The sequence below is a fragment of the Dromaius novaehollandiae genome, chromosome 2, assembly GCF_036370855.1.
Source record: "Dromaius novaehollandiae isolate bDroNov1 chromosome 2, bDroNov1.hap1, whole genome shotgun sequence".
In the NCBI taxonomy this organism is placed as follows: Eukaryota; Metazoa; Chordata; class Aves; order Casuariiformes; family Dromaiidae; genus Dromaius; species Dromaius novaehollandiae.
Genome location: NC_088099.1, coordinates 142,705,659 through 142,731,596, shown reverse-complemented (window position 1 = coordinate 142,731,596; position 25,938 = coordinate 142,705,659). Strand labels below are relative to the sequence as shown.

The 25,938-nt window shown below is 35.6% G+C and overlaps 1 protein-coding gene across 7 annotated transcripts in view; it reads left to right on the top strand.

Moving 5' to 3' along the window:
• The window catches only part of RIMS2 (regulating synaptic membrane exocytosis 2), a 473,994-nt gene that overhangs the window by 85,724 nt on the left and 362,332 nt on the right, over nucleotides 1–25,938 (top strand). For all 7 annotated transcript variants that reach the window (XM_064507622.1, XM_064507626.1, XM_064507628.1 and 4 more), the window contains one exon: nucleotides 5,354–5,564. In XM_064507622.1, the coding sequence (XP_064363692.1) occupies nucleotides 5,354–5,564 (211 nt within the window). The remainder of the gene's footprint in view (nucleotides 1–5,353; nucleotides 5,565–25,938) is intronic.

The window sequence follows — 25,938 nt, the reverse complement described above, 5'->3', positions numbered from 1 at the left end:
TATTATACTACTGGAAACAACTATCACTGAGTGTTACTGGTGTAATTTTTGGTTTAAATCCTTGCAGGCTAGACCCTGAAGAAAAAAATATATTGACACATAAAAAATAGGTCAGGTAGTTTTTTATGGACTCTCTAAACTGAATACTTTGTATTTAGTTTAAAGGATGCATACTCATCTCAGGTGGTTCTGCTAAGTAAGTAGAATACATATTGAGTGCAATCTTGGTGATAATTTATTAGGTTTTGTATTTTGTGTTTAATTTTTTTTCTGGCAGCTGTCAATATGCATAATATTCTTCTTGAAACAGAAAACACTGATATAAAAACCAACTATTTTGGCAGACAATAAGTTGTTGGCTACTAGAAGAAGGATTTTAGAAAATTTTTGTATATAACCTTAAAAAGTTTATACTTTGAGGCAAACATCGTGGTGACCTTACATAGATACTTGTGCCCAAGAGGAAAAAAAGTGAAATTATTTCAGTATATGAGGCTTAAGAGTTGGCAAAAGGCTTATGCTTTTTATGCATCAATGAGACTGGTGAGAAAATAATCATGAAAACAAAGGCTGTAGATTATAAGGAAGCCACAAAACTGAACATAACCTAAAATAAACTTGAAGTTCAGCATAGATAATATGCTTTAAATGAAGAACACACTGTTTGACAAAATTAAAAGGCAAGCAAGGTCTCAGAGATTACGTGTTTTATTGATGGAAATGGGCCAGACTACTGATTACCAATTATATACTGCTGTCAGAGTAAAATGTGGAAATGTGCCAGATTTCCAAAATGAAATTCTGTTCTCATCTTCATTCAGCTCTTTCTTATTAGCAACTCTTGTCCTGCCTCATTCAACAAAAAACATCCAACAGTGAAGTCCTTCTGAACCAGGGAGAAGGCAGAAGAAGCCACTTACTCCTGAGTCCACAGATTCCCATTAGGTCAGCGTTGACCCCACGTCATTCCCATGGAGGCCAGAGGAATGACCGCACGCCCTGCACTACTATGAGCCAGGCAGGAGAAGGGCTGAAAGAGACAAAGAGGAAGATGCAGCTGCTGTGTCTTGGGTCAGCATGTGAACTAAAAATTGAGAAGAGCAGGTAGTTTAGAAAGATGATGCATAAGCAACATGAAGTAGGCATGCTTTCCCTCTTTCTGGAAAAAGGTCGGTGGCAGCCGAGGTCTCAAGACAGCTTGCAGGTGCATAGAAGAAGCATGCCTCTAGCCTCCTGTCTAGCCTAGTGCAGAGAGGGAGCTGCCTGCTGGTTCCTACAACTTCTCTATGGTATAATGTAAAGTATATTGTTAGGGGAGTTTTCCTGAAAAAAGGAAATCCTAACAATTCTTGCCATATATGTGGGTAAACATGGGAAATAATATTGTTTGAGATAATTTTTAATTGACTCAGTGTGGTAGTATTTGTCTTGATAAGAGCCTCCGATGTTTCTGATGAAACTGTTTTATCTCATTTATTTATATCTGGAATACATAAAGGATATATTCCTGTGTTAAGGAAGCTGGTTTCCCAATTTAATTTCCTCCAGAAGATTGTTCTTTGTGCTATCTTAGGCTTCATGTGTATTTTTTTTAAATAATCTTATCTGAAAAAATATAGAAATATCTGAAAAGATAAGGAATTCTAAAGAAAAATGAATCTCTTGCACTTTCAATTTTTTGCTTAGTATTTCCGTTTTAATTTTTTTTCTAGTTTCATAAACTCTAGAGTGTAAAGTCTAATTTAACTCTCTGAGAAGGGCATGAACTGTTTTCCTATCTCGATTAATAATGCTGCACAGAATCAGGTTCCTACACGAACATGTAGATCCTGAATATAAACCTATAATAACTAACAGACTGACAGCTGAAAGCTTCAGATGTGAAACAGATGGAAATTTGTAGTACTTTTTATCCTAGAATGCTACCAGGGAAGCTGAATTTTAATGCTGATGTAACTTGACATGGTACGGGTCAGTTAATTTCTTCTATCAGTTTTACGGGAACCCTGCTGCGGATGATTAAAAAACAGATTACAATACGTTTTTACAGCATTCATAGGGAAGGTTAAGTTACGATACTGTTCTCCATCCCTCTTGTTGAAGGTAGACTGCCATGAGCATAATGTAAGAGTGGTTCTACCTGGTCAGACCAGAGGTCTGTCTACTTCAGTATTCTGGCCCTAGCAGTGTCCGATATTGAACATGTGTGGGGAGGTATAACAAGAAGGCAATTATGCCATGATACTTTCTCCACGGCCAAATACAGGAAATGGCAATCAAAGAGTGTCAGTACTTTGAGGCGTGGTGGTGGATTTTTCTTTTGTAAACTTGCTCAGTTGCTGTCGAATCCAGATATACTAAAAGTATAGAGCTCTCCAGCTACTCCAAGAAAGAGGGATTTGTAATAGCAGCAGCATGTGTGAGAAGATTTGCTGCTCTGGCCTCTCAGCTGAAAAAAAAAAGAGAAGATAGGAAATCTTAAGTGATGATGGCAAACTGGTAGAAGAAACAGAGCACTTGACTGCCCCGATGAAGGTTACATTCCTCTGGTTCAGTCAAAGCTACATTTTGGTCTGAGCATTGGAAAAAACAAAGCAAAACATCCAGGCAGACTTTTCCTTCTTCTGCCTCCCAAATTATAGCTGGCCAAGACCTGCAATGGCCCATATCTTCTCTTTGGTAAGCAGTAGCTTTTCTAAGTATAAAAAGTGTTGCTGATGAAAGTAAAGCATTCATTCAGCCCTGGGCTGTTAGTGGGATCTTCATATCACAGGAATCAGCAGATACTCCATCATCTGCTAATAAGACATTTTTTTTATAGCCAGGAATGTTTCAAATGTATTAGACATTAATTGTAATGCTGCTATATGTATTCAAAATACTGTCAAGTGGTAAGTAATTTTTAAAATTCTAGTAATAGAGATGTAGATTTACAAAGGAAGGGAAACAAATAACTTTGGTAAAATAATTCATATTTTAAAAAATATTTGTGCAATTTGTTTATTGTTCTTGAACATAATGCATAATGATATGTGAAGCATAGATTGTCTAATGAGGCATACAGGTTATATCACTGCTTAATTGACATCAGTGATTTGAGGACCTATCTTCATTGCAGGCTGAAGAAAGTATTTATATTGTCCTATATCAAAAAATGTGTATGTGTCTCAGATACTGAGATACGGAGACATCAACTGACAGAGAATTGTTTCAAATCTGACCAGCAACATGCTCATCAAGAAATGGTACAAGAGATACAGTTATCTAGAGCTTTTTCCGTTTTTGATAACTTTCAGACTGCTTCCATGTTAAGAGAATAGAAAACTGGCTTTCGGAAGATTAATTTGAATTTTAGCTGCTGGCAGTGCCTCCAAACTCATCTATGAAATGGAATATTCATTCATCAGAATCAAAATTTGATATTTCAAATTCTGCATTTACCAAAATGGAGAGATGAATATCACAATACTCTTCTGTAAAGAGTCCCTGACTCTGGAGTTTAGTTTCCTTTTCATTAATCTCAGAGAGTCAATCTGCTGACCTTGCATTCATACTTCAAAGCACAACTATTCCAGTTTTTGGTATAGGCGTTCTAGAAAAGAGAGGCTTTTGGATTTAGTGGGACTACTCGTATGTTAATGGTTCAGTAGGTGTTGTGTGTTCTGCTGAACTGTGGCATAGGAGAGACTGATCATTTTGTAACAGAACTATACTGACTAACAGTTAACTAAAGAATAATCTATTTTGGAACCTCAGATTTATAAGGTTAGTCAAAGGAAGTATGCTAAGTAATGAATGTGAAGGAGAAGAAAGTCACTTTGACAGGGGATTAAAGAATCTGTTCTAAGCATAGAAACAGTAGACTAGAAACACAGAAATGGAAGTGTAAGGAGATGGCAAAATGGAAAGAGGCTTAGGCAAAGGTTATGAGAAGAGCAGCCACGCTGTGGGAAAACTTCAAAGGTGAATGCAAAGAATTCGAGCCAAATAGACAAGTGGTTGCAGGAGGATGGAGAATTAATGGGATGATTTGTGAGAGTGTAATTAAGTGCAGTTAACTCAGTATTTTGTAAGAGTGGATTAGAATTTTTAGCAACAATCCTACTGAGTGGGTGGGATGCATCATTTTTTGGTTGTGCTTGTCTCTGTACATGGACTACAGGGAGCTAAATGCATAGCTTAGACTAGATTCAAAATTTTAGATGCTAAAATTTGCAATTTAGCAAATGTAGATGAGTTGAATTCCATACTAAAAATTTAAAGATCATGATTCAGACTCCTTAAAATCATAGGCACAAAAGTAAAAGAGAAGTCAAAACTCTTTTTATTTTCTCTCTGTTTTTGAGTTCTTACAGTGTAACATGTCACATTTTTCAGCTTTGTTCAGCAACCTTATAAGCTGAAAAATGACATTATTTACCTCCAGAAATAGGGCCTTTAAGAAAAGACTGCTCTTACAAAACTTGAAATGAGTCTGTAACTTTGATCATAGTGAGACAATTTTAATTGCCATATATGGACATTAAACAGAATTTGAGTGTTGTGGGCTCAGACATGAATAAAGTAGCATGCCTGGAGGAATTATGGCAATTCTGTATGCACATGGTAATTGACTATGAATATGCTCCTAGTTCACAGGGAATGGAAGGTAAAACACATGTGTATATATATATATCTCTTAAACTGCTATCTCTGATTTTTATGTCTAAGGTCATCTGCCTTTCCTTTGACATGACCTGGCAGCACCTAAATAATGATATGAGTAGCTTAATTGATTTCTAGTTGTTAAACTAGAGGTCAACTTGTTAAACTGAGGTAACTTGTTATGGACTCGCACCCTGTGTTTGAAAAGTGATTGATAAAGCATTTTAGAATAATCAAGCTGTGCAGTACTGTTGGTAAATCAGAGTAAGTTATATCAAGATAAGATATTTTTGTCTGTCTGGTCGTATTAGATAAAAGTACACTTGGAAGAATAAATCAGATTTTTTCCCCACTAAAAAACTGGTTTATCATCTGCTACCTCAGGGTCTTGGATCACTCAGCCCATGTTTCCTACTGCTGTATTTGTGGATAAGAGCTGGTCACATCCTAAAACAAATCTACTTCTCTTCATAGCAGCTGGACTAATTGCGGCATGTTTTCAGTGTTGGGCCTCCACCTAGAGTTTAGTTATATCAAAAAAGAAGTAATTCTTGAAAGTTACACTTCCAGAACATCATAAATTAAATGTATTTTCTTTACTACAGTATTTCTCTCTAATTTGTGTTTTGAAATTGATTGCAATTTATTGATTGTGACGTATTTACAGGCTTAAATAAAACAACTGTTAATAATCTCTTTTCTTCTGCAGAAAATTACATCAGCAGTTTGAAATGTATAAGGAGCAAGTGAAGAAGATGGGCGAAGAATCACAGCAGCAGCAGGAGCAGAAGGGTGATGCCCCAACCTGTGGCATCTGCCACAAAACAAAATTTGCCGATGGCTGTGGCCATAACTGTTCATATTGCCAAACTAAATTCTGTGCACGCTGTGGAGGAAGAGTATCTTTACGGTCAAACAAGGTATGGAGTGATGAAAGTTTAGTAACTGGCTTCTTGCAAACTCAGTGTCTCTTAATCATTGCTAATGCATCCTAACTGTATAGTTACTGAAACAGATTTCCTTTAAGGAGAAAATTATATCTACCTAGGGTCTTTTAAGACATCTGTCCTCTCAAATGATCTTCATTAAAGCTCTGATTTGCAGATGGATTTGTGAATATGGCATTTAAGTTAGCACATGCCACATTTCTACTATCAAACTCACTCAAGTACAGTTCTCTCACTGGAGGATTGAGTCTCTGTATTGAGGATAGGGAGGATATCTAATAATCTTTTGAGACCAATATTGAGACTGTGAATATTAGAACTTAGAGCTAGAATTGTTGCTTTTCTGCTCGCCCAGGCTCATCTGGACAAGATTTTTGTTAAATGAGTGTTAGATTAGTGTATACAATATATTATAATATTTTTACCTGTTTATTATGCATTGGTACATATGCATTATATCTGGCATTCTATATATTTATGTTAATATATTTTAAGGAAAGTGGATTAAAAGTTGTTCATAAACTGATTTTAAAGTTTTCACATAAAGTCCTTGGGAAAAAAAAACATTTAGAAGAAATACCACTAGAAATCTGATTATTGTTTGTCTTCAGAGATATCATATTAAACCTTCAAAAATTAAATACATTAAGAAAGAATGTAAAGTTAAAGCTAGTATACTGGTGTTTACTGTGTAACACTAGGTAAACCAGTAAGCTGCATTTTTAAAAAGCTGGATTATGGAATAAAAAATTCAGCAGAACTATGGTAATTGCAGAAAACAGTTCAGTCCTGAGACCAGTTTATTCAACATTTTGTATGAGATATTTGTGTCCGATATATGTATCTTTCTCAGATTCTGACAGATATTCATAAGATATTCATGACAATATTTTAGTCGTCTTATACTAGTCTTTTATGGAAACACTTGTTTTGTAAATTAATATAGTCGTTTATTTATTTATAAAATCATTTGTCAGTATCATTTATTTCCATAAATGACTATTTTTCCATAATACAATCATTGCAGATATCACTCAATCTGTAAATACCATCTTAATATGCCTGTGGGTAGGAGAAAATCATATAAATGTTATGTATTTTTTTGTCTTAAAGTTGAGCTAAAGAACACAGAGAAAGCAGGTTTTAAATATATGTATTGGTAATGAACTCAAATTTTGGCTGACAATATAAAAGAATCTGCTGTTTTCTACTGTTTTGTAATGACTAAAGCAACTGAGGTTGTGTGTAAATCTCTCAAGCTGCCTTGAACATGACAGAATTTTGTTAAGAAGGTAATTTTCATATAGTGCCTTTTTTCTTGAGTAAGCTCACATATTATTACTGCTTTTTTAACTAGATCATGTTACCAGTAATAAGGTATATAACAATTCCTATATTAATTTCATCTGATTATTAAAGGCAATGAGGACTGATTTTCAGAGTCATTATGTCTACATGCATAGAATCAGAGAAAAAGAGCATTTGGAGGAAGGCTTCATCTCCTAATGAGATGTTTGCAGACTTCATTTAGACTATCCTTAGGCTGGATCATGTGAACTGGGCAGATATTTGTCTAACTTCTCTTGACAGATTTCCAGTGAGATGCTTCCACAGCCTCTTAGGTTGTTTGTTCCACTGCTTCACCATCCTCACCTTAAAAGGCTTTTCTAACTGTGTAAGCTAAATCTTTCTATCTGTAAGCTGATTTCTGCTAGTCTGTTCTGCAACTCTTACCGATTAGCTTTTGTTTCTACTACTGTGGATAACTTTATATGATAAATTAACTTTTCCAGTTCTCATTCATTTATTTTGAAGATCATTTATGAATATGCTGGACAGAGCATCTCTAGAGAGATCCCTGTGAGGCTCCACTGGTTATATCTCTCCATTAAAAGACCTTGACCATTAATTTCTGTTCTTTTCTAGTTTTTTAACCAGTTAAGTTTTGTCATGAATGAATTTATTCCTGTTCCATGGGAGCTGAGATTCTTTAAAGGCTTGGAAGTCCAGCTTGGCTTTATCATATGATCCCATTTATTCACATGCTCAGTGACTACTTGAAGGAATTCTAATAAATGTAACAGACATGACTTCCCTTTACAAAAACCACTCTGACTTTTCCACATTGTATTATAATTTATTCATATGCTTGCCAATTTTGTTTTATATTTTGGCTTCTATGAATTTGTCCAATATGGATGTCAGACTGACTTGTCTGTTATTCAATTGATCAAACTCTGGAATTCCTTAATAAATAAATAAGTTGGCATCATATTTACCATCTTCTGTTCTGTCAATGAGAGACTGTGTATTACAGTTAATAGATATATTACACTTGAGTTTTTTTAGGGCTCTATGCTGAATATTATCTGATTCTAAAAATTTGTTACTGTTTTGTTGATTAACTTTACAACTTATTTTTTTTGACAATATCCATTTGAATTATATCGTCCGGTTGATTCTCCATAAAGCAGGATTCTGGATTAAGTATCTCTCTAATCACAGTGAGTGTGATACAAAAAATTTAGTTTGACTCAGTCTCTGACAGTGTCCTTTTTTCTGATGTATTTTCTACCTCTATACGTTATTCCATGAAAATTCTTTTTGGTCTACCTTATTGTAAGTTACCAGAATTCATTCTTTTCTATGTTCCTTATTTGGATAAACCCCAACTTTTTGAAGGATGACTTCTTCTAATAGCCTCCTGTTCTAACTGTCCTAGATTTTCTTTGGTCTTTGTAGACTTTGTCTGGCAGGTTGTATGCATGTGCTTTGGTCCTTGCTTAAGGTAATTTTTAAAGAATCTCTGTGTCTCCTTCAGTTTTTTTACCCTTTTGACTGGTTCCTTTTGCTAGTTTCTTCTAAAACTGAATGACTCCGAAATGTTCTTTGTTGGAGCTGTTTGATCTGTTTGTGATCTTTTTTATAATATCAAGTTTCCAGGCATATTCATCCCATTTACACCAACTTCTGCTACTGTATACTTTAGAACAGGCCAGGGTAAGCAGCATATGTCTCAGAAGATGAAGAATTGCAAAGAAAGTTCTGTTTCAAAGGCTACAAAGGATCTTTACTACTTATAAACTTTGAGGCTATAGTTAGTAGATCTCTTTTAGAACTTTTGGTAAATCAAAAGGCTCCAAAATAGTATTCCTTGGTTTGAATATTTCTTGATGGGTTTCTCTTCTCTTCCTTTCACCCTTGACTTTTTTCTTTCCAATCTTCCATCATAGAAACTAACCTTGATTTTTCCTGTCATAATCATGGCAAATCTCCCTCTGCAGATAGGTTTAAAGAGGAAGTAAGAAAGTGGATTTGAGTAATTAAGGGACGTGTTTTACTGTTCTCTTGTTCATATGGTTTTGTTTTTGTTGTTTTCATCCTTCTGTTGTTTGCTGCTATTTGGACTTGTCTTAACTTATACAATACTTTCTCTGAGGACTGGAGTGTCTTTTTGTAAGTTAGTATAACATGGAGTGTAAAGATTTTTATTGTTAATGTAGTCTTTGACCACTATTACAGTACCAAGAAATCATCAGTAAGGAGAAGAATGGCATTTTTATTAAAGATAACAAGGTCAAGGTAAGAGTTTGGCTACAGATTTTTTGGAAATGTATAAAAGCAACATGCATTTGTTAGTAATTTCGAAAGCATCCACATCCATATTGAATGGGATGTTTTCCTCATTTAGTTTGTTTTGTTGAAGGGGGTAAAGTGGAGTCACACTATCTAAATCCTTTCAACTAGATAATTCCTAGTCTGAAGAACTCCTAGATGGTAGGGCAGTTAACCATGTATTCATCTTACAGTGTGCTGCATAAAGTCATCCCTGACAGTGGGAAAGATGCAGGTTCATGGGATATTGCACTATAGCTATCCGTAGCGTGGGTGATGACAGTGCATTTGGAAGACAGTGCCTGTTGTTCGAGTAGTATGAGATAATTTGATTTGGAAAATGCCTTTGAGAGTTCTCAACTGGGTAGTCTTTGGGAACATTACAAGGCTTTACAAATCAGATCTTGTGAGTAGGCAAATATCTCTTAACAGTCCACTAAGGTTCCACTCTACTTTGCAGATATGCCTGCATATAAAGCTGTGAATGAAGACATGTGGGTTGCGCACAGAATTAATTTGGGTTCCCAGAATGATTATATGATTTATCCCTTTTTCAGTTTAGATGCAGTGCCTGAAATATAGTCATTAAAGTTCAGTTCAGGTTGTACAGAAATAAACATTATGTCAGAGTTCCTTTTAGAACAAAACACCAAAATTGATCATGGTGGTATTGCTGCTTCTGTGGTCCTGATTATTACCTTAGTGATAGGAGTATTCACCAGGATGAGGGTTTGAATCTCATATGAATAAGGCATCTTGAACCAACATCTTTGATGTTTATGAAAAATGTCAGCTTGATTAAAACTGCATTTCTGAAAGAAACATGACAGTAAGCAGTAATTGTTCTTCCATAATTGTATATTGATTAATATAGGGAAATGCATGCTGAAGGAGGCAGTAGGCAGAAGAAAAAGGTTTATGCAGCTGAGAGAATTAAATGCTAACATATTGGAAGTTTACAGCTTTCAGACGCGTACAACTTCATGTACAATGAATATCATTTTCAGCAGCTCAGAATGCTGTTTCACTAAACCAAGATTTAACTTGTAGAGCAAGGAAGTGGTACTTATTCTGAAATATTAATTTGAAGTATGTTCAATACCTTCTTTCAGGATGTTTGGTGAGATGTCAGTTGTAGCAACTGAAACATTCTTACCCTTTTCTCTTTGAGCATCAAAATTAAGGTATGTTCAGTTGGTCAGTTGTTTCTGGGTGTTCACAGAAAGTGTGTGTGAAACACACAAGATATGAGTAGGGAGCTTTGCATTCTGATTGTCTGAGTCTACATTTGTTTTTTGGAGGACCTTCAAGTGCTCTCCTCTTCTTTGGAAGATCTGACTACATGATCTACAGTATGACCATCCATATGCATTCACAATGAATTAAATGAAATTTTGGCTTGCTTGTGCTAATGCATAATCCATTTTATTCTATTGAAAATTGGCAGGCACCAAAGAATCAATCTGCCACAATCAAGATTTTTAAGTCACTAGGATTTGGGTTAAACTAACTGAATTCCTATCACATACAAATAAGTTGATCCTTATGAGACATGATTTTATTCTACATTTCCCTAGAAAAGACATAGGACATTGCAAACTTGATAAAAAGGGTTTCTCTAAACAACAGTTTTTTTTTTTTCAGTTTAGAGCAGATAATACCTGTAAAATCTTTATACATACAGCTGTGTTCATCTTTCTCAGAGAATCTCAGGGCGGATAGCTCAGTGAAAGTAAGGAACACCACCGTTTCAAGCTGATGAATTACTCTGAAGACAATCTCCTATCTAGAAGTGAAGTTCTAAATTTACAACTGGACTATAAATGTAATCATTCTAATTGCGATGAATTTCACATCTTAGTCTTTCCATGAAGAGAATGGAGTTGATAATGTCAAATACATTGAAGACTTCAAGGACGTGGAATCTGAAATTTGACTGTGGGAAAACAACAACATTAATGACCATAGCGAACACTTAAGATTGTAAGACATGTAAACAGTGTTCAGCTCTTATTTGAGGTGGGCAGCCTCTTTATTCTTTCTAAAGTTATATCCAAACTTAGCATGACTGCAGTTCAGCTAGTATATCTCACAGTCCTTTGAGCCCCCCTCCCCCCCACCCCAAACACAGTTTTGGCTTGGATCAGGCTGCTGGGACAGAGCTGTGTGAGAACGAGCTGTGATGAGCCCTGCTGGTGGCTCCGTCTGCTTGCTTGGGAGCTGCTTTTAAGCTCAGGCGCTCAGCCTTGGCCCCTGCCTGAGCTGTGCTGCAGCCATGCTGGTGCCGGGCCGTGTCCGTCGCTGACCCTCATCCATAGACTCACCTTCCCAGCTTGCCTCAGTCCTGCCTTGTCACCATGGACATGTCAGTGACCTGGACTCAGGGGTGACCCTGGCTACCGTCCTGGGCCCAGCCCTGCTCTCCTCCCACAGGGGCTGTGGGATGAGGTGTTTTCAGCAAGGGCACAGCCTGCCTCGCATCACCCACGGCACCCTGCTCCTGCTCCTGGCCAAGCTGCTGGCCCTGCCAGCGCATGAACACTACAGGAGTAGTGTGCTGGCCCAGGGAAACTCAATTCTTCAAATTGCTGCGTCTCCATTTAAATTAAAGGCTTGGCATGACAATCATTTTGAACCAGGATACATTACTTTTTTCTAGCTTCTAAACTTTTCTTGCGAGCTGGTGCCTGGCAGAACTGATATCCGGAGTCTTGGCATTTCTGTATCAATACCTTGGGTTCTCTTGATTCTTCAAAAGAACCATGTGATTTTACTAGAACTAATTCGGAATATGATCATTCCCTTCAAATGCCAACTGCAGAAACTACTTCTGTTATTCTTTTTACCTGTTTTAAGCTGTTCTCACTTGGTAACTGTTTTGATCCTCATTAAAAAGCAGATGATAGCCTGTAGTACCTCATAATCAATTTCAACAGAGGCTAAACATGTTAGAGCTCTTTGTTCTGTTTCAAAGCCAGCATGTCTTTAGAGGTTAATATGATCCTGACAAACCAAAGAATTGATAATTTCAGGCAATTTCATATTTTTGTGCTTAAATTTCTCAGTTGAAAAAATATTTTCTTGAAGCGTGGTTTTCAGCTCGCACATCTGAGTGCCAAATCCACCTTCTAACAGATCTTTTTGAAGGATGAGGTATAGATACTGACTTATTCTAGATTTCTTCTGAATATGGGATGGAATTCCGGTCATTTTACTAACATTTTTGTGTGCCTGAATGTTCATGGAGTTAAGGCCTCTCCCCATATAACTGATATAAAGGATGCTTGAATTTCACGTGGAACAGAGTAAATATCTTGAAAGTCTGACCAATTTGTTGTTTTTTCTTTTCCATTCAGTACTCAAAGAATTGATGGTAATCATTTCTGAATGTCTGCTTGTTATTGAAGTGACTTACTAGACTGTCTTTTGTATGGTCAGTCACATCGCTACTTACACTGTACTGATGTGAAATGGAAGAACATTTTGAATCAGCATGAGGGAGGCAGCTAAGATGCTGGAGGCAGTCTTAGCTATCTGGTGGAACATGACTGCTTGTCTTGGACTTTATGTATCTTTATATTTCAGAGCCTGCTTCTGAAGAGTCTCTTCATCCTGAAAGTTATTCCACATAGGTATATTGTGCCCGAACTGAGTCCTCTTTGATTACTGTGATGATCACAGTGTGAACGACAGGATTTGCAGTCTTAACTGCCTTCACTGGCACCAGTTCCTAGGATTGTTATTTTCTGTTGGAAAGCTACATTTCACCTACTCATATATTGAAGTGTTGGAGGGTCTCTTCATTTTGCCATGATTTTCTGAGATCTTCAGTCTCCTTTTAGTATGTATTTTATAAATATGTAATTATGTATTATTTTGTCTAAGTGATGCTTGGACTTCGGGACGTCCTTTAAGCTATCAGAGAATGAGACTCCTCTATGATAATAATTTTGATACATGAAAATTGCTGATCAGCCATGATTTTCACTAATATAGTCTTGAGTTTTTAGGAAATGTGAGCTGGTATGTTCGACTTGCTTATATTCTTAGTATGTATTTAGTATATATTTTATCTTTTCTGTGATTAAAGTCAAGTTTTGTTGTTGGAAACTCTTGGTTTGAACACAAATTAAGATTTGGCAAAATGACACACAGAATGAACAGACCAGTGTTACCACTTCAATGTTTCTGAGCCAGTAGCTTTTTACATTAGAACATAGTGATGCAGGAGTAGTTACTTAGAAACACTATCTCAAAATTTCTAAACGATTCTATTCCTCTTCTTAATATAGATGAGTGTTACAGTCAGAATTTGTTTCTGTCTCTTAAGTTTGTTATTTCTGAGTCCGATAAATTGTATCAGTCTTTATCTTTGGAATACAGATAAAATTGGGAAAGAAATCCATACCAATGACAAAGGAGGATTTTTAAATATATGTATGTGTACTGTATGTAGGAGAAAGTTATTTAATAAGGGCTAATATAGGCATATTTTCTTAATGGCTGAGGACAAAGTAACATGGAATAACTAGGTTTGGAAGGACCTCTGGAGATCATCTAGTCCAAGCACCTGCCCAAAGCATGTCCAATTAGATCAGGTTTCTGAGAGCCTTGCCCAGCTGAGTTTGGTATCTCCAAGGATGGAGATTCAGCAGCCTTTTTGTGTAACCTCTTCCAGTGCTTGACCCATCTCATAGTAAAAAATATTCTTTATATCTAGTCTGAATTTTCAGTGTTCCATCTAGTGTTAACTGTTGTCTCTTGTCCTGTGCATCACTGTATCTTTGAGAAGAACACTACATATAACACTACATGCTATAAAATGAGAAAATTATGGGTAGTCAGTAGTGAACATCGTAAGGAATTAACAGTTATAAAATAACACAGTTTCTCAGCAGTTTCTTGAAATATTATGGGTCTTAGTGTGTTTTAAAATTTCAGGGGTAGTGATACAGTAGAGAAAATGAAAATCTGAAGGTAAATAGCTAGATATTGAAAGTTACTAAGACATTAAGAAGAAATGTGCTAGGAGGAGAGAATTCTGCTTCAAAGAATAGTCAGCCTAGGTAGGTATGACAGTAAGTTAAGGTATTTGTAAATGAATCAAATAATAAAGATAGTTTTCAGCTCAAAATTTGTTTTCTTAAGGAACTTGTCTCTTTAAGTTTGCATAGTTTTAACCTCTTCTACTTACTATTCACCTTTCTCATTTCATTATTGGTTTTACTATGCTTTAAAGATGTTGCTTATTTCCTGTTTTGAAATGTCACTGTGTCTGTTTCCCATTTTTGTATGAAGCCTACTACTTCAGCTTTTTTCAGTTTCATGTATAGAAAATCTTTGACTTTTTCATTATGTGCTGTTTTTGAAATTAAATCTTACCACTGTATCTTCTAGGCATTTATTTAATTTTATCAGGTTCTTTTGTTTTAAAATTGAATACAGTACTTAGCACCTATGGGGTTCCCTAAATAGGGGACCTGGATTATTCTGACCTAATTGCTCTTCTGTGCTGTTACTTACCCCTTCCTGTGGCTGAGAGACATTCAAAAAGAAAGCTACCTGATCAGACATTCCCCATGTCAAAAATTTCTTTGTCTCCATGCTAAAGATGTTTGGGTGTGGATTATGCTCCTTTTGTAGAGTAGAGATTATTTCTCCAGAGGTGAGGATAAGAGATGGAGGCACTAGTTGTTTGCATTCACAATTTCTGTGATCAACTCCTGCCACTCTTACTGCAGTGGGACAGGAAGCCCTGCTGGGGAAGTAGCAGTGAGATAAGTATGACTTTGCACACAGAGTGATAGTGCTTTGAAGTGCTGTGATTTAGATAGCTTTCAATGATGTTTCATATCTGTGTAACTGAGAATGCCACTAAAAATGGGAGCATCTTTGAAAATACTTTAAACTTTTACTACCATATATCATAGAGTATCATAGAATCATAGAAAAAGTTAGGTCAGAAGGGACCTCTGGAGGGTATCTAGTCCAACATCTTGCTCCAAACAGGATTGACTTCAAAGTTAGGTCAGGTTTCTCAGGTTTTCTGCCAAGAATGGAGATTCCATAACCTATTTGGGCAACCTGTTTCAGTGCTTAACCTACTCTTGTGATTTTTTTTTTCCTTAAGTCTGATCCCTTGATTGTTGCATTTTGTCCTTCAGCTCTGTACCTCCAAAAAAAGTCTGTTTTTGCCTTCTCTATAGCTCACCTTTAAGTAGTTGAAGACAGAAATTAGTTTCCCTCTTCCCTCCCCCCAGCCCCCAGCCTTCTTCAGGCTAAAGAAGCACAGCTCCCTCAGCTTCTTCTTGTATATCATGTGCTCCAGTCCCTTGACCATCTTAGTTGCTCTCTGCTGTATTCTCTCCTGTTTGTTAGTATCTCTGATATTGGCGGAAACCTAAAACTCTTGTAAGAGCAGAAAAGCACAAAGTTATATGCCGTATAGGCTTCTGAACAAAAAGCTGTAAAGTAAGTTGTTGCTCCTTCTGGTAGGCAGTTATTAAATGCTTAAGTGCATGCCTAGATTTAGTTTGTGTGTTGGCATGTGAAATTGGAGTACTAGAAAACACTGTTTGTTTATACATTGTTATTCATCATCCACAAAAAAAGGGAAATTATTTTGATTGAAGTCTTTTTGAATATTTTTGTTTTTCTAAAGTATTCTTCCATTTATAGTTTTAGACAGCTAAAAGACAATTCCTTCAAGGAAAATAATACTCAGTGGTAATATTTGTATTTAATAATTATCAGTATGAAAAAAAGTATGAGATAATATAGATCTGACATGACATACAATAAACACTTGAGACAGTCTCTGTCTCCGTCTCCCTATGCTTTAAATGTCTAATATTTTGAAAAGCTACTGAGTGAATAACGTGCAGTTATGTCATTATGCACACCTGATTTCTAGCTATAGTAAATGAATATCATTCATCTCTGTGCATTCATCTGGACTCTGTGCAAGTGCAAAGGATTGATTTGTGGTAATTGTTTGCAGTACTGGGGTCCAATGCATGTAGAGCTAAATTCTGCATCCTTTTTATGAGGTGCCCTGTTTCTTTTATTAACGTAATTAGGACTTGACTCCCAGATTATTTTTGTGAAAATGATTTTTTTGGTGCAGTTTTCTTTGTACAAATATTTAATCTGACCTATAAAATCTTCATAATTTCACCCATAAAAAATTAAGAAAATGATTAAAATGAAGTATTTTTAAGTAGATCTTCATTTTTAGAGGGAATAAGAAAGATATATTAATTTCTTTTGAAATTTGTTTATTTTACTAACAAATAATACTGCTTGCTTTCAGAATGAAAGTGACTCTTTCCTTCTTTGTGTTTTTTCTGTCCTTTCTTTCTTGCTTTCGTGGATATGAACTCCAGGAGGACAAAGTGGTTAGAGCCTTTTTTCTGTCTAAAGTTCTTTTCTTTTATGGGTAGACTTATTTCCTGGCCTACATTTGCTTTCATTTACAGAGGTGTAATTCCTGCTGAAGGCAAGGAAGTTACTATTACTAAAATGGAAGCAAAGTTTGGCATGAAACGCTTACCTGTTTTTCAGATAACATATTAATAATCTGAGCTGTTGTGGACATTATGCATGATATTCCTCTCTGTTTGCAAATTTTGTGAGCATGCCCCTACTTTTCCTTTAGTTTTGCAATATGATATGTGCACAGTTTAAAAAAAAATAAATAGAAATTTGTGTCAGAAGTATTTTCCTTACAAAAATACAAAGGAATTTTATCAAAGTGGCATGAATTTATTAAAATCAGTTTTGTCCCCTGTCGTAGCTATGTTTGTATCATTAATACGTATGTACATAATGTTTTAGCTTTTTTCTAAAATTTTTTTAGCATGCTAGTTCAGTTTTGGTTTATAATGGCAATACAATTAGATATCAGTAATCATTAAGAAAACATACTTATTCTATACATACAAGAATATACTAGGAATGTCATGGAGTTATCCATTAGTAAACTTCTAAAATTAAATTACATATAGGCATTCCAAAAATGTAGTGCACATATTGTATTGAGCATAATGTTGAAATAATGTTAAAAGTTATGCATGTCACTTACATTTTGTGTTTGTTTTGCTAATATTACACCACCTAAAATAGATAACCAATTTTATTTTATCTGTGTTTAGGAAAGGTAGTATAAAGCTTAATATGAGGATATGCCTGGATATATTTCAGTATATTTTACTACCAAATCAAATGTGATTGTTAAAAAATACAATTGAGAAAAGTACCTGGGCTAACAGAAGTCTGCTCTTCCATGAAAATCTCTAATATATTCTAAAATGAATTGCAGTCACAAAACCAATATGCCCTGTAATGCTTGGCAAGTAAATTTTTATATTAGATGGACTAAAAAAATTCTTTACAGTTGATAGGCACCCAGTGAATGCACACAGGGCAAACCGTCTTTGTGGTGGGTCACAAGTGGGTCCCCTAATCTGTTAGAGCATAACATTTTGACCTAGATTTCCTTACTGTTGAAAGGTTATGAACTCACAGGATCCATGCAGTACTCCCAGTTCCTAGAATACAGAGGTAACCATAGAGTACAAAAGGTAGATGTTAGAGCTATTTTCTCCTTGAAGAATTTATCCTTCCAGTCTAATCTTGTAAATAATTGATGTACGTTAACAGTATTCCGGTAGTCAATCCAACAACTAATGTCCATGAGGCATTCGTATGTTTTTGCAGTATCAAATCCTAAATTCACATGAAAAAAAATGAGCATAGGAAGGTACAGTAATAAGATTATGTGAATATCTAGTTTTCTCATGTGAATGTCCTCCCCAAGGAGGGAAGAGACAGGAATTTCTGTAGCTAATTACCTATTCAGATTTTTCAATAATTAATGATTGTGCCTCAAATTGCTTTTAGGTTTTGCAGATTTTAAAATAGATGTTTTAGAAGTTATAAAGACAGAAAGAACAATGCATATTTTAGGTCAGATTTCTTCTTGACCACGAGCATTGTGAAGTAGTGACAGCAGTGTCTTCATCTTGCTCTTTTAGTGCTGTAAGTGTTGTTGAAAACCTCTCAGTGTATTGCATTGAGATATGCTCAAAACAAATACCCCAGTATAAATAGGAATTTTTTCAATTTTATGTGATAAAATGTTTACGAGTAGGTTAACCCACTCAGAGTATCCTTAATATTACTGGTAGAGGAGGTGTGAAATTCCAGTATGTAAGAGGCATATTCTGTGCTTAGTAAACATAGGTTGGCAAAGTCAATCTAGTGTGCTGTTAGATATATCTATGGGGATCTTATATAGATCTGTGAGGACTTACAGAGTAGAAAGACATTTCAGTATGTTCTCTTCAGAAATCTTGTCAGATTTTTTGATGAAGATTATAGAGAAAAGCTGGGACAGCACTAGGTGTGTGGGACAATCATATGCTACTTCTGCTGTTTATGATCGTGGGAATGGAGTTGAACCTGAACTCTAACTCTGTTGTATTGCACCATTAAACATACACTGAAGAGGATTTAGATACTGATAGTCACGTGGGAGGAAAAGTCTCACTGTGCCTCTTCCCACATATAGTCAGTAATCCCAGCCATGTGTTAGTCTGATATCACAATATATAAAACAGTCCTTTTTGCAAAATGGAGAGCCCAGTGTACCTGGAAAGGAATAATTTGTGTTAAATTATAAAAGAGTAGGATAACTGTCAGAAGGCAACAGTTAAGAACAGTTGACAGTTTTTTGAGGAAAAAAATGTGTTTAGTAATTTTTTTCAGATTCTGTATTTTTATTTTCTTTAAATAACAAAGTATATTTTACATAATTTTCTGAAATTGTGTCACTATTATTCAATCAATCAAAATGTGACTATGAGGTAGACAAACGTTCCTTGAAGAACTGAAGTCATTTAAGGCTAAATGAAAGTAAATGTATTTCCTTAGATAAAGATTCACAAGATCACCTTCCCTTTACTTGGATTTTGAAACTTATGTTCCTCACTAAATTACTTTATTAAAATGAGCAACCCCATTAGCTTTAATACTGAAAGCGTATGGTTATATAGTTGAAAATCATGGAAGGTCAGATTCAAAAGATGAGGAATTAAGAAGTGCAATAAAGTTTGTGTAAAAATGTGTCATCTCCACTGCAAATACTAGAAAATGAAGAAGTAATAGAATATTTTGCCTCACATTTAACCTGAATTTAAAACAAATTGTGTCCCTTTGCTGGGAAGCATTTGCTTTAAAATAGTCATCAATACTTCTGGAGAAAACAAGTAAGCAAGCATCATTTAAGAAGTTTTTGGGAACAGCTGGCAGGAGAAAACATCGTTTCTTCTGGTTCATGTTCCTTCACTTGACTGGTCATGATCTGACTTTTAGAAACTGTGATAAAACCCCAATGAGTTATGGACATTTGAAGTCAAGATAAATCAATGTATGTTTTTGAAGTGTTTGTTTTCTTATTCTTTTTTTAGTAGCTGCCCCAGGTACAGAGATAAAAGGAACACTGTTATGGATCAAGTTAGGTGCAATTTTATTAAACTATGTGGGAAAATTTTTTGCAACAATCGTTGTTGTTAGATCACTGCTGCCATATCTTGGTAGTTCTGAAAGTGAAGGAAGACCTTTTTCTGGATTAGATGATGCCTGTAGCTGATCATGAAATCTGTTTTTTCTCTTATCTCAGAAGTTAGAATGCAGTTTCAGGTTGGCTGTCATAAAACTGTACCCAGCTGAAGCAAAAAGATGATGTAAGTGTGTGTGTCTGTGAGAGAGAGATCTATGCAGAAGGTCTGTTTTTTAAAAGCTGAGAGAGAGAGGGGGCCTTAAAGAAACCATTACTCGTCTATTTTCTTGCTAGTGAGAGGAAGTCCTCACTTTAATTTCCTTGCGGCCCCTTCATTCAGTGCTAGGAGGAATAGTCTCCTGAAAGAGCATTGATGATGCTGGAGCCTGATCGGATGTCCATCAAAGAACGACTGAATTACTCTGTATTAATCTCACAGATTTTAACACAGAGCTGTACCTCAAGCTGTAAGAATTGTTTTCCTTTTGATAGCTTTATTTTTTTGCATGATCAATTAAAGAATTGTGACATGAAATAGGCATTTCAGTGGCCTGCCCTTGGTAGAGTACTTTCTCTGCTCTTTCGTCTCTTTTAGCAGGTTCAGGAATTCATTTTTAGGGAATCTGTTTTAAACTGTTACAGGTAAATCAAAGCCTTCAACAGATTCATTTATAATACAGGATAAATGCATGCACAGCAAAACTAGGAAACATCCCCCCTGTTCTGTCTTTATGTCCTCTGTGGAGTGGATAAAACATTTAACACTTTTTTGGAAGTAGTTCCTCTACCTTTGTAATGTTATGCATTTTGAAATATTCAAGAAACAGACAAACAGTCTTTAAAAATCAGGTCTCCAGCTTTCACCACTCTTAAGAAACTTAGAGTCTTTTTTGGTAAATTCCTGCAAAGACTCCTCTAAACAAATGAAAAATTGAACATATATACAGAATAGTTTCCTATGTTACTCCCCCTATTAACTTGACTGATTTGGAGTTTTATTTAAGCATACAGGTTTTAATCATTTTTGAGATTTCTAGACAGGCTGAGTTCAGACAATACCAGTGACTTTTAGCAAATTAATCTCAATAAAACAATTCTGTGTGAAATTTTATTAAAAAAAGATAAAAAAGCATAGAGCCTTATTCTTTCCCTCCCTCACTTTGTCTTACCCTAGATAAAATTTACTATTCCTCGGTTTTCCTTCACCATATTTCAGAGTAATGAGTATTATTACTGCAGTCAGGAGAGACCAACGTGTTGCTGAGAATGTTCTTGACATTTGGTGGAAATTTCACTTGAACTGTCAGACAAAAAAAGGAGTTTTTCCTCATTTTACTTCCTCTCTGAGCAGGTCCTGGGCCCTGCCAAGAATCCTATTGTTTCTAAGCCATCTGTGTTGCAGGGCTGTGCCTCCTGTGTGTCCTAAAAGTTTCTCACCTGGGATTGCCCATATGTGACAACAAGTATTTGTGGAGTCATGGGTTGTTCTTCCTACTGCTGCCCTCTTGCTATTGGAAAATACATGTTTGAGTAAATGCTTATCCTGCTCTGTACAGTGGCTTCGGATTGACCTTCATGCCTTATCACTGATTCTCTTCAAGTTTTTCATGGGCTGTGTGTGCTCTAATGGATATATTTCTTAACAAAAAAGAATGTAAAGTTCTTGATTACTGAAATTTTGAAAGAAACTTTTTACGAAGAGGCTCACAAAAACAATAAAATATTTCGTAAACTTAGAATACCTCTGAAAAACGTCTCCTGTTCCAGCTCTTATTTAGGATTGTTTTCTGAGACATCTCTAAGCTGCAGGAAGCTTAATGATTTTCTCAGCTCTTGAGTATTGTTTTTCAGATTGGGATCTCTAAAAGTAATTCGGAGAGTTGGCAACTTAGCCCTTCCTGTCTTAGGCCACTTGTTCTAGTGTGCTCTCTGATCTTATTTCTCATGTGTCCCTGTGTGTGAGCTGCTGTCCTTTGTCTTTCTGCATTCAAAGCTCATTCTTTCCTTCATCACTCGAGACTGCACCTCCAGTAACAGAACATGCTTTTAACATACACAGTCGTAAAAACCCCCAGTTTTTCTGTCTTCTGTTTCCTGGAATTGGATTGCAAAACAAATAAAATGGGCTCTCCATAAATATATTTAAGTATCAGTTGCTTTTTTGTCTGTGGAAACTTCTCTGATTGTACAGTCATATCATGTTCTTTATTCAGAAATGTTCTACTTAGCTTCCTGCTTGTGGTATTTTCAAGATGGTCACAATGTGACTTACAATAAAATGTAGTTGCTATACAAACATCATATTAAACTTTCAGATTTAAACTTGCCTGGAGTTCTGATAGAGATTGCACATAGCAAATGAATCATACAGATGGGTAAATTGGTATATAAATGTTTTCCTGAAATTAGCTCTCTCCCTATGGCTTGCTAATTTTGATGGCCTTATGGTCATTAAGATACACTTGTTTGTGACCATCGCAACTACTGAACAGGGGGATTACACTGCGATGCAGTCCAGCTTCATACTAACTTCTTTGAGTTGCTGGAGAAGTTGACGGGCCAGAGTGGGAGGAATGAGGCTTTTTTTTCCCCCACAAAGCATTTTGATGGCCCATTTCCTCAGGATCAACGGCATACCTTCCACTGCGTTCAAGGGAAGGGGCATGTGACTCTAGAAATTGCCAGTCTCCTTTTCCAGCTTCTTTTCTGTTTGAAAGTTCAATGGAAAATAAACGTAAGTGCCGCAACTTTGTGGCGTGATGTAGCCTCAGAATAGTCTTCATTAGTGCAGTACAATGACAACAAGATTATTTGTTTACCTATGTACTGAGCCTAACTGTTTGCTTTCCTCAGCGAGGTCCGTGCTTGGAGAACACACTCAAACGTGTTTCTTGCTTCTAGATAAGAAGTTAAGAGTTAATTGAACACTGACTAGAAAAGTAAGTAGATCTGAAAATCCTTTTACAGACATGCATATACTATATCAGATGGCAAAGCACTTGTGTGCCCAAAGGTTGTCTTATTTTTCCACTTAACAGTCAACATAAAAGATACTGTGTCCACCTATAAACTTTGTCCTACACACATACACTTTGGTATTCTACTTTTCTAGTACCGAAGTTAGTAATATTTGGTTTGCTTTTAGCTGGAACTGAATTCCTGAAAAGCATTAGAGTTAATACAGAGGGAGACTAGTGGAATTACAGCAGCAGGTTTTCATTTGGTAACTATTTCTTTTACTCTCATAGCATTAGGAATTGCTCTTTTATTATCAAATTAGGAAAAATGGATCCATTTTCCTTTTCATTCCTTCTTCAAGTTATTTTAAAATAGTCTTATATATACATTTTAAAATAAGACTATTTTAAAGTAGCTATGAAAACAAGGTAATAATAATATATACTGTTACCACATCAAAAATTTTCTCTTTTATTTTTGATGTTTAAATTTAAAGCTGTTTGCAATTCCAGAACCAGAAGACTGAACAGTTCTTGAGCAGTAAGTTATATTTGCCACCTGTTGCAGTATTCAGAAACCATATCATGTGCTATTAAGTTCCAGGTGTAGACCTTTATCAAAGTTAGCTCAGCAAATCCCTTGTTTCAGTCCCAGGTGTGTAACAGCACACCTAGGACTCTTTGAGCACAGTTAGACATTATGGCACTGCGGGGGACGGTATAAATGTTTAATTATCTAGATTCAGCTTCAGTGGCTGGAAACCAGTGCCTATATATATAAGTAATGAAGACATTGGTAGTAATAGGGTAAAGCAGCAAACCTCCTTTTTTTTTTTTCTGAACTGTTTGCTTAGAGCTTTATTTAGATAGTGTCTTCAAGCAACACTATTGGTAGCTTGAGGAATTAAATGAAAAATGCCTTGCAGCTGGGTTAATGGTTTCTGTTTGCTGTTTTCATCTGCTGTGAGAAAATAGGAATTTGTGTGTCAAGCATCTACTGATACATCAAATACTGGATGCACAGGCATCCAAGACTGTTGTTACTCAGTGTAGTATGAGTGATTTTATGTAGACTGCGTTAGCAGATCTTAGACTTATGTGCATTTATGGAGACAGTTTAAGTAAATGTGAAAAGTGTTGTGTTTAAACAAGGTTTTTCACTGAAGTATAAAAATTAAACATTCCTTGGTTTGAATTACTATAAAGATGCCTTCCTTCAGTATCAAGGAGATCTACGGAGAAGCCTGGATTTCAGGTAGCTAATTCAATTTCAGTCAATTGATTTGTGCTAATGTTTGTAGTTTATTGAAGATTAGCTCTATGTAGTTCAAAAGTCCTTTTTATTATTCTAGATCTGCAATAAATAAAATAAGCTATGCTTTGTAAACCAAATATATAAGAAAATTAGTAAGCGTCCTATTTGATGTTGGGACTACTGCGCTTTCAGAAAATAAATTCCTAGGGTGTTATGCTGAGAGAATTGTAAATGTATTTTTATTAACTGAAATTAAACTTTCAGTCATTTAGTTTACTATGCATAAAGATATACCTCCCATTTATCTATAAATGTTTTAACTTGGGCAGTGTTAATCTGTAGTGTTCATTTAACCTGTTCATCTTTCCGTTTCAGTGTAATTGCTATATAACTTCAGAGTCATGACCTGGTTAATTAAGGTATTCTTGCTCTCGGGTGCTTGGTCATGTGATTATGAAAAATGATATTGATTGTTATTAGCAATTTCAATTTCTTACAGTTCTAGGTAGGGAATATATGATAATTTGTCCAAGAGATCAGAACAGTTCTGCCTGTACTTTGGAGAGTTTGAGAGAAGAGTTCAAATGCTTTCTTTTCCCCCACGATGTGTACAAATGTCTAATTGTCTGTTCACATTCAGTGGTAGTTTATTTTTAAATAACAAAGGGATGAGTATATTCCTTAACAAATTGTTCTTGCTCTATACATGGGAAGGAAATTTGTATGGTTCGCTTAATCCGCATCAAGTTCATTTTTTGTTAAATCCTTGCTTTGTTTTTTTTGTTATGGAAGTCACTGGCAAAGGCCAAAAAAAACTTTCACTGTGCTGGCCACAGTCACTTGGGATGAGCATAGTTGTTCTTTGTATTCTTATGAACATGTTTGTTTTATAGCAAAATGTAAAATTAAGCTTGCAAGTTGCCTTATAGAACAAGACACCAATCTCAAATGCTTGTTAAGAAGTTCAAAAATACTGCATTTGTTTCTTATCCAAGAGAAAATCCTTTATTATTATGGACCATGTTGCTAGGAGATTTTTGCGTGATATTCAATGTTTCTGGACTCTAGATCCATATGATCATTTTTGTCTTATACTTACTTCATTTATTTATCTTAGCTGGCTAGTTACAGGAGAGTTTATGATAAAATAGCTTTGATCCTGTAACATTAGACTTTCTGTAATTCATTGTAGCATACAATTCCTATGACAAACAGGACTGTGATACTTCTATTGTAGCTGCGTCATGAATTTTAAATTCAATTTTAAGTAGTAACAAATGTAAATCTCGTCAACTTCTCCTTTTCTTATGACTTTTATTCAGCTTATTTATTGTTTTTCATGTTTATCAAAACACTCCTAGCAGAAATTACCAGGGTATTATTTAAGGAAAAGCTCTTGTGAATAGAAACATTTTAACCTTTCTAGTAAAGATTAGAAAACATAGTCTTGTTTTCTGTGGTTTTTAGTAAGTATACTTTTTTTTACTGGTTACCATTTAGATCAGCAGGGAGTTCTGTTAATTGAAGCCTCCTCTGGAGCATAGGTGACATGTTGAACAAAGAGGGCTGTGAACTAACCGAGTCCTTTAATGATAAAGATCAGGGCCTTAAGATAAATATACTAGTGTTTTGGTTCCGTGTGTGAAGTGCGGAGCATATCTGTGGGGTGTCATTCCCTCAGGAAATGGTCTGCAGCAACATACTTTAAACCATAAGTTTCAGAAAATTTCCAGTTTTCAGAAAAATTACTCTGTTTCAGATCTTTGTGGTAGCTTTGTGGAAAAATGTCCCCAAATTCCTCTCATGTAAAAAATCTGCAATCAGATTTTCTTTATGCCTTGCAAATCATGGTTTTCCAACAAGGGAGCTGTGAGTGTTACTTTCATACCTTGAGGGTATACCAAAGTTACCAAGGCTGACCCTGTAGATCACAGTGTTTCTTAAATTCTTTACAGGACA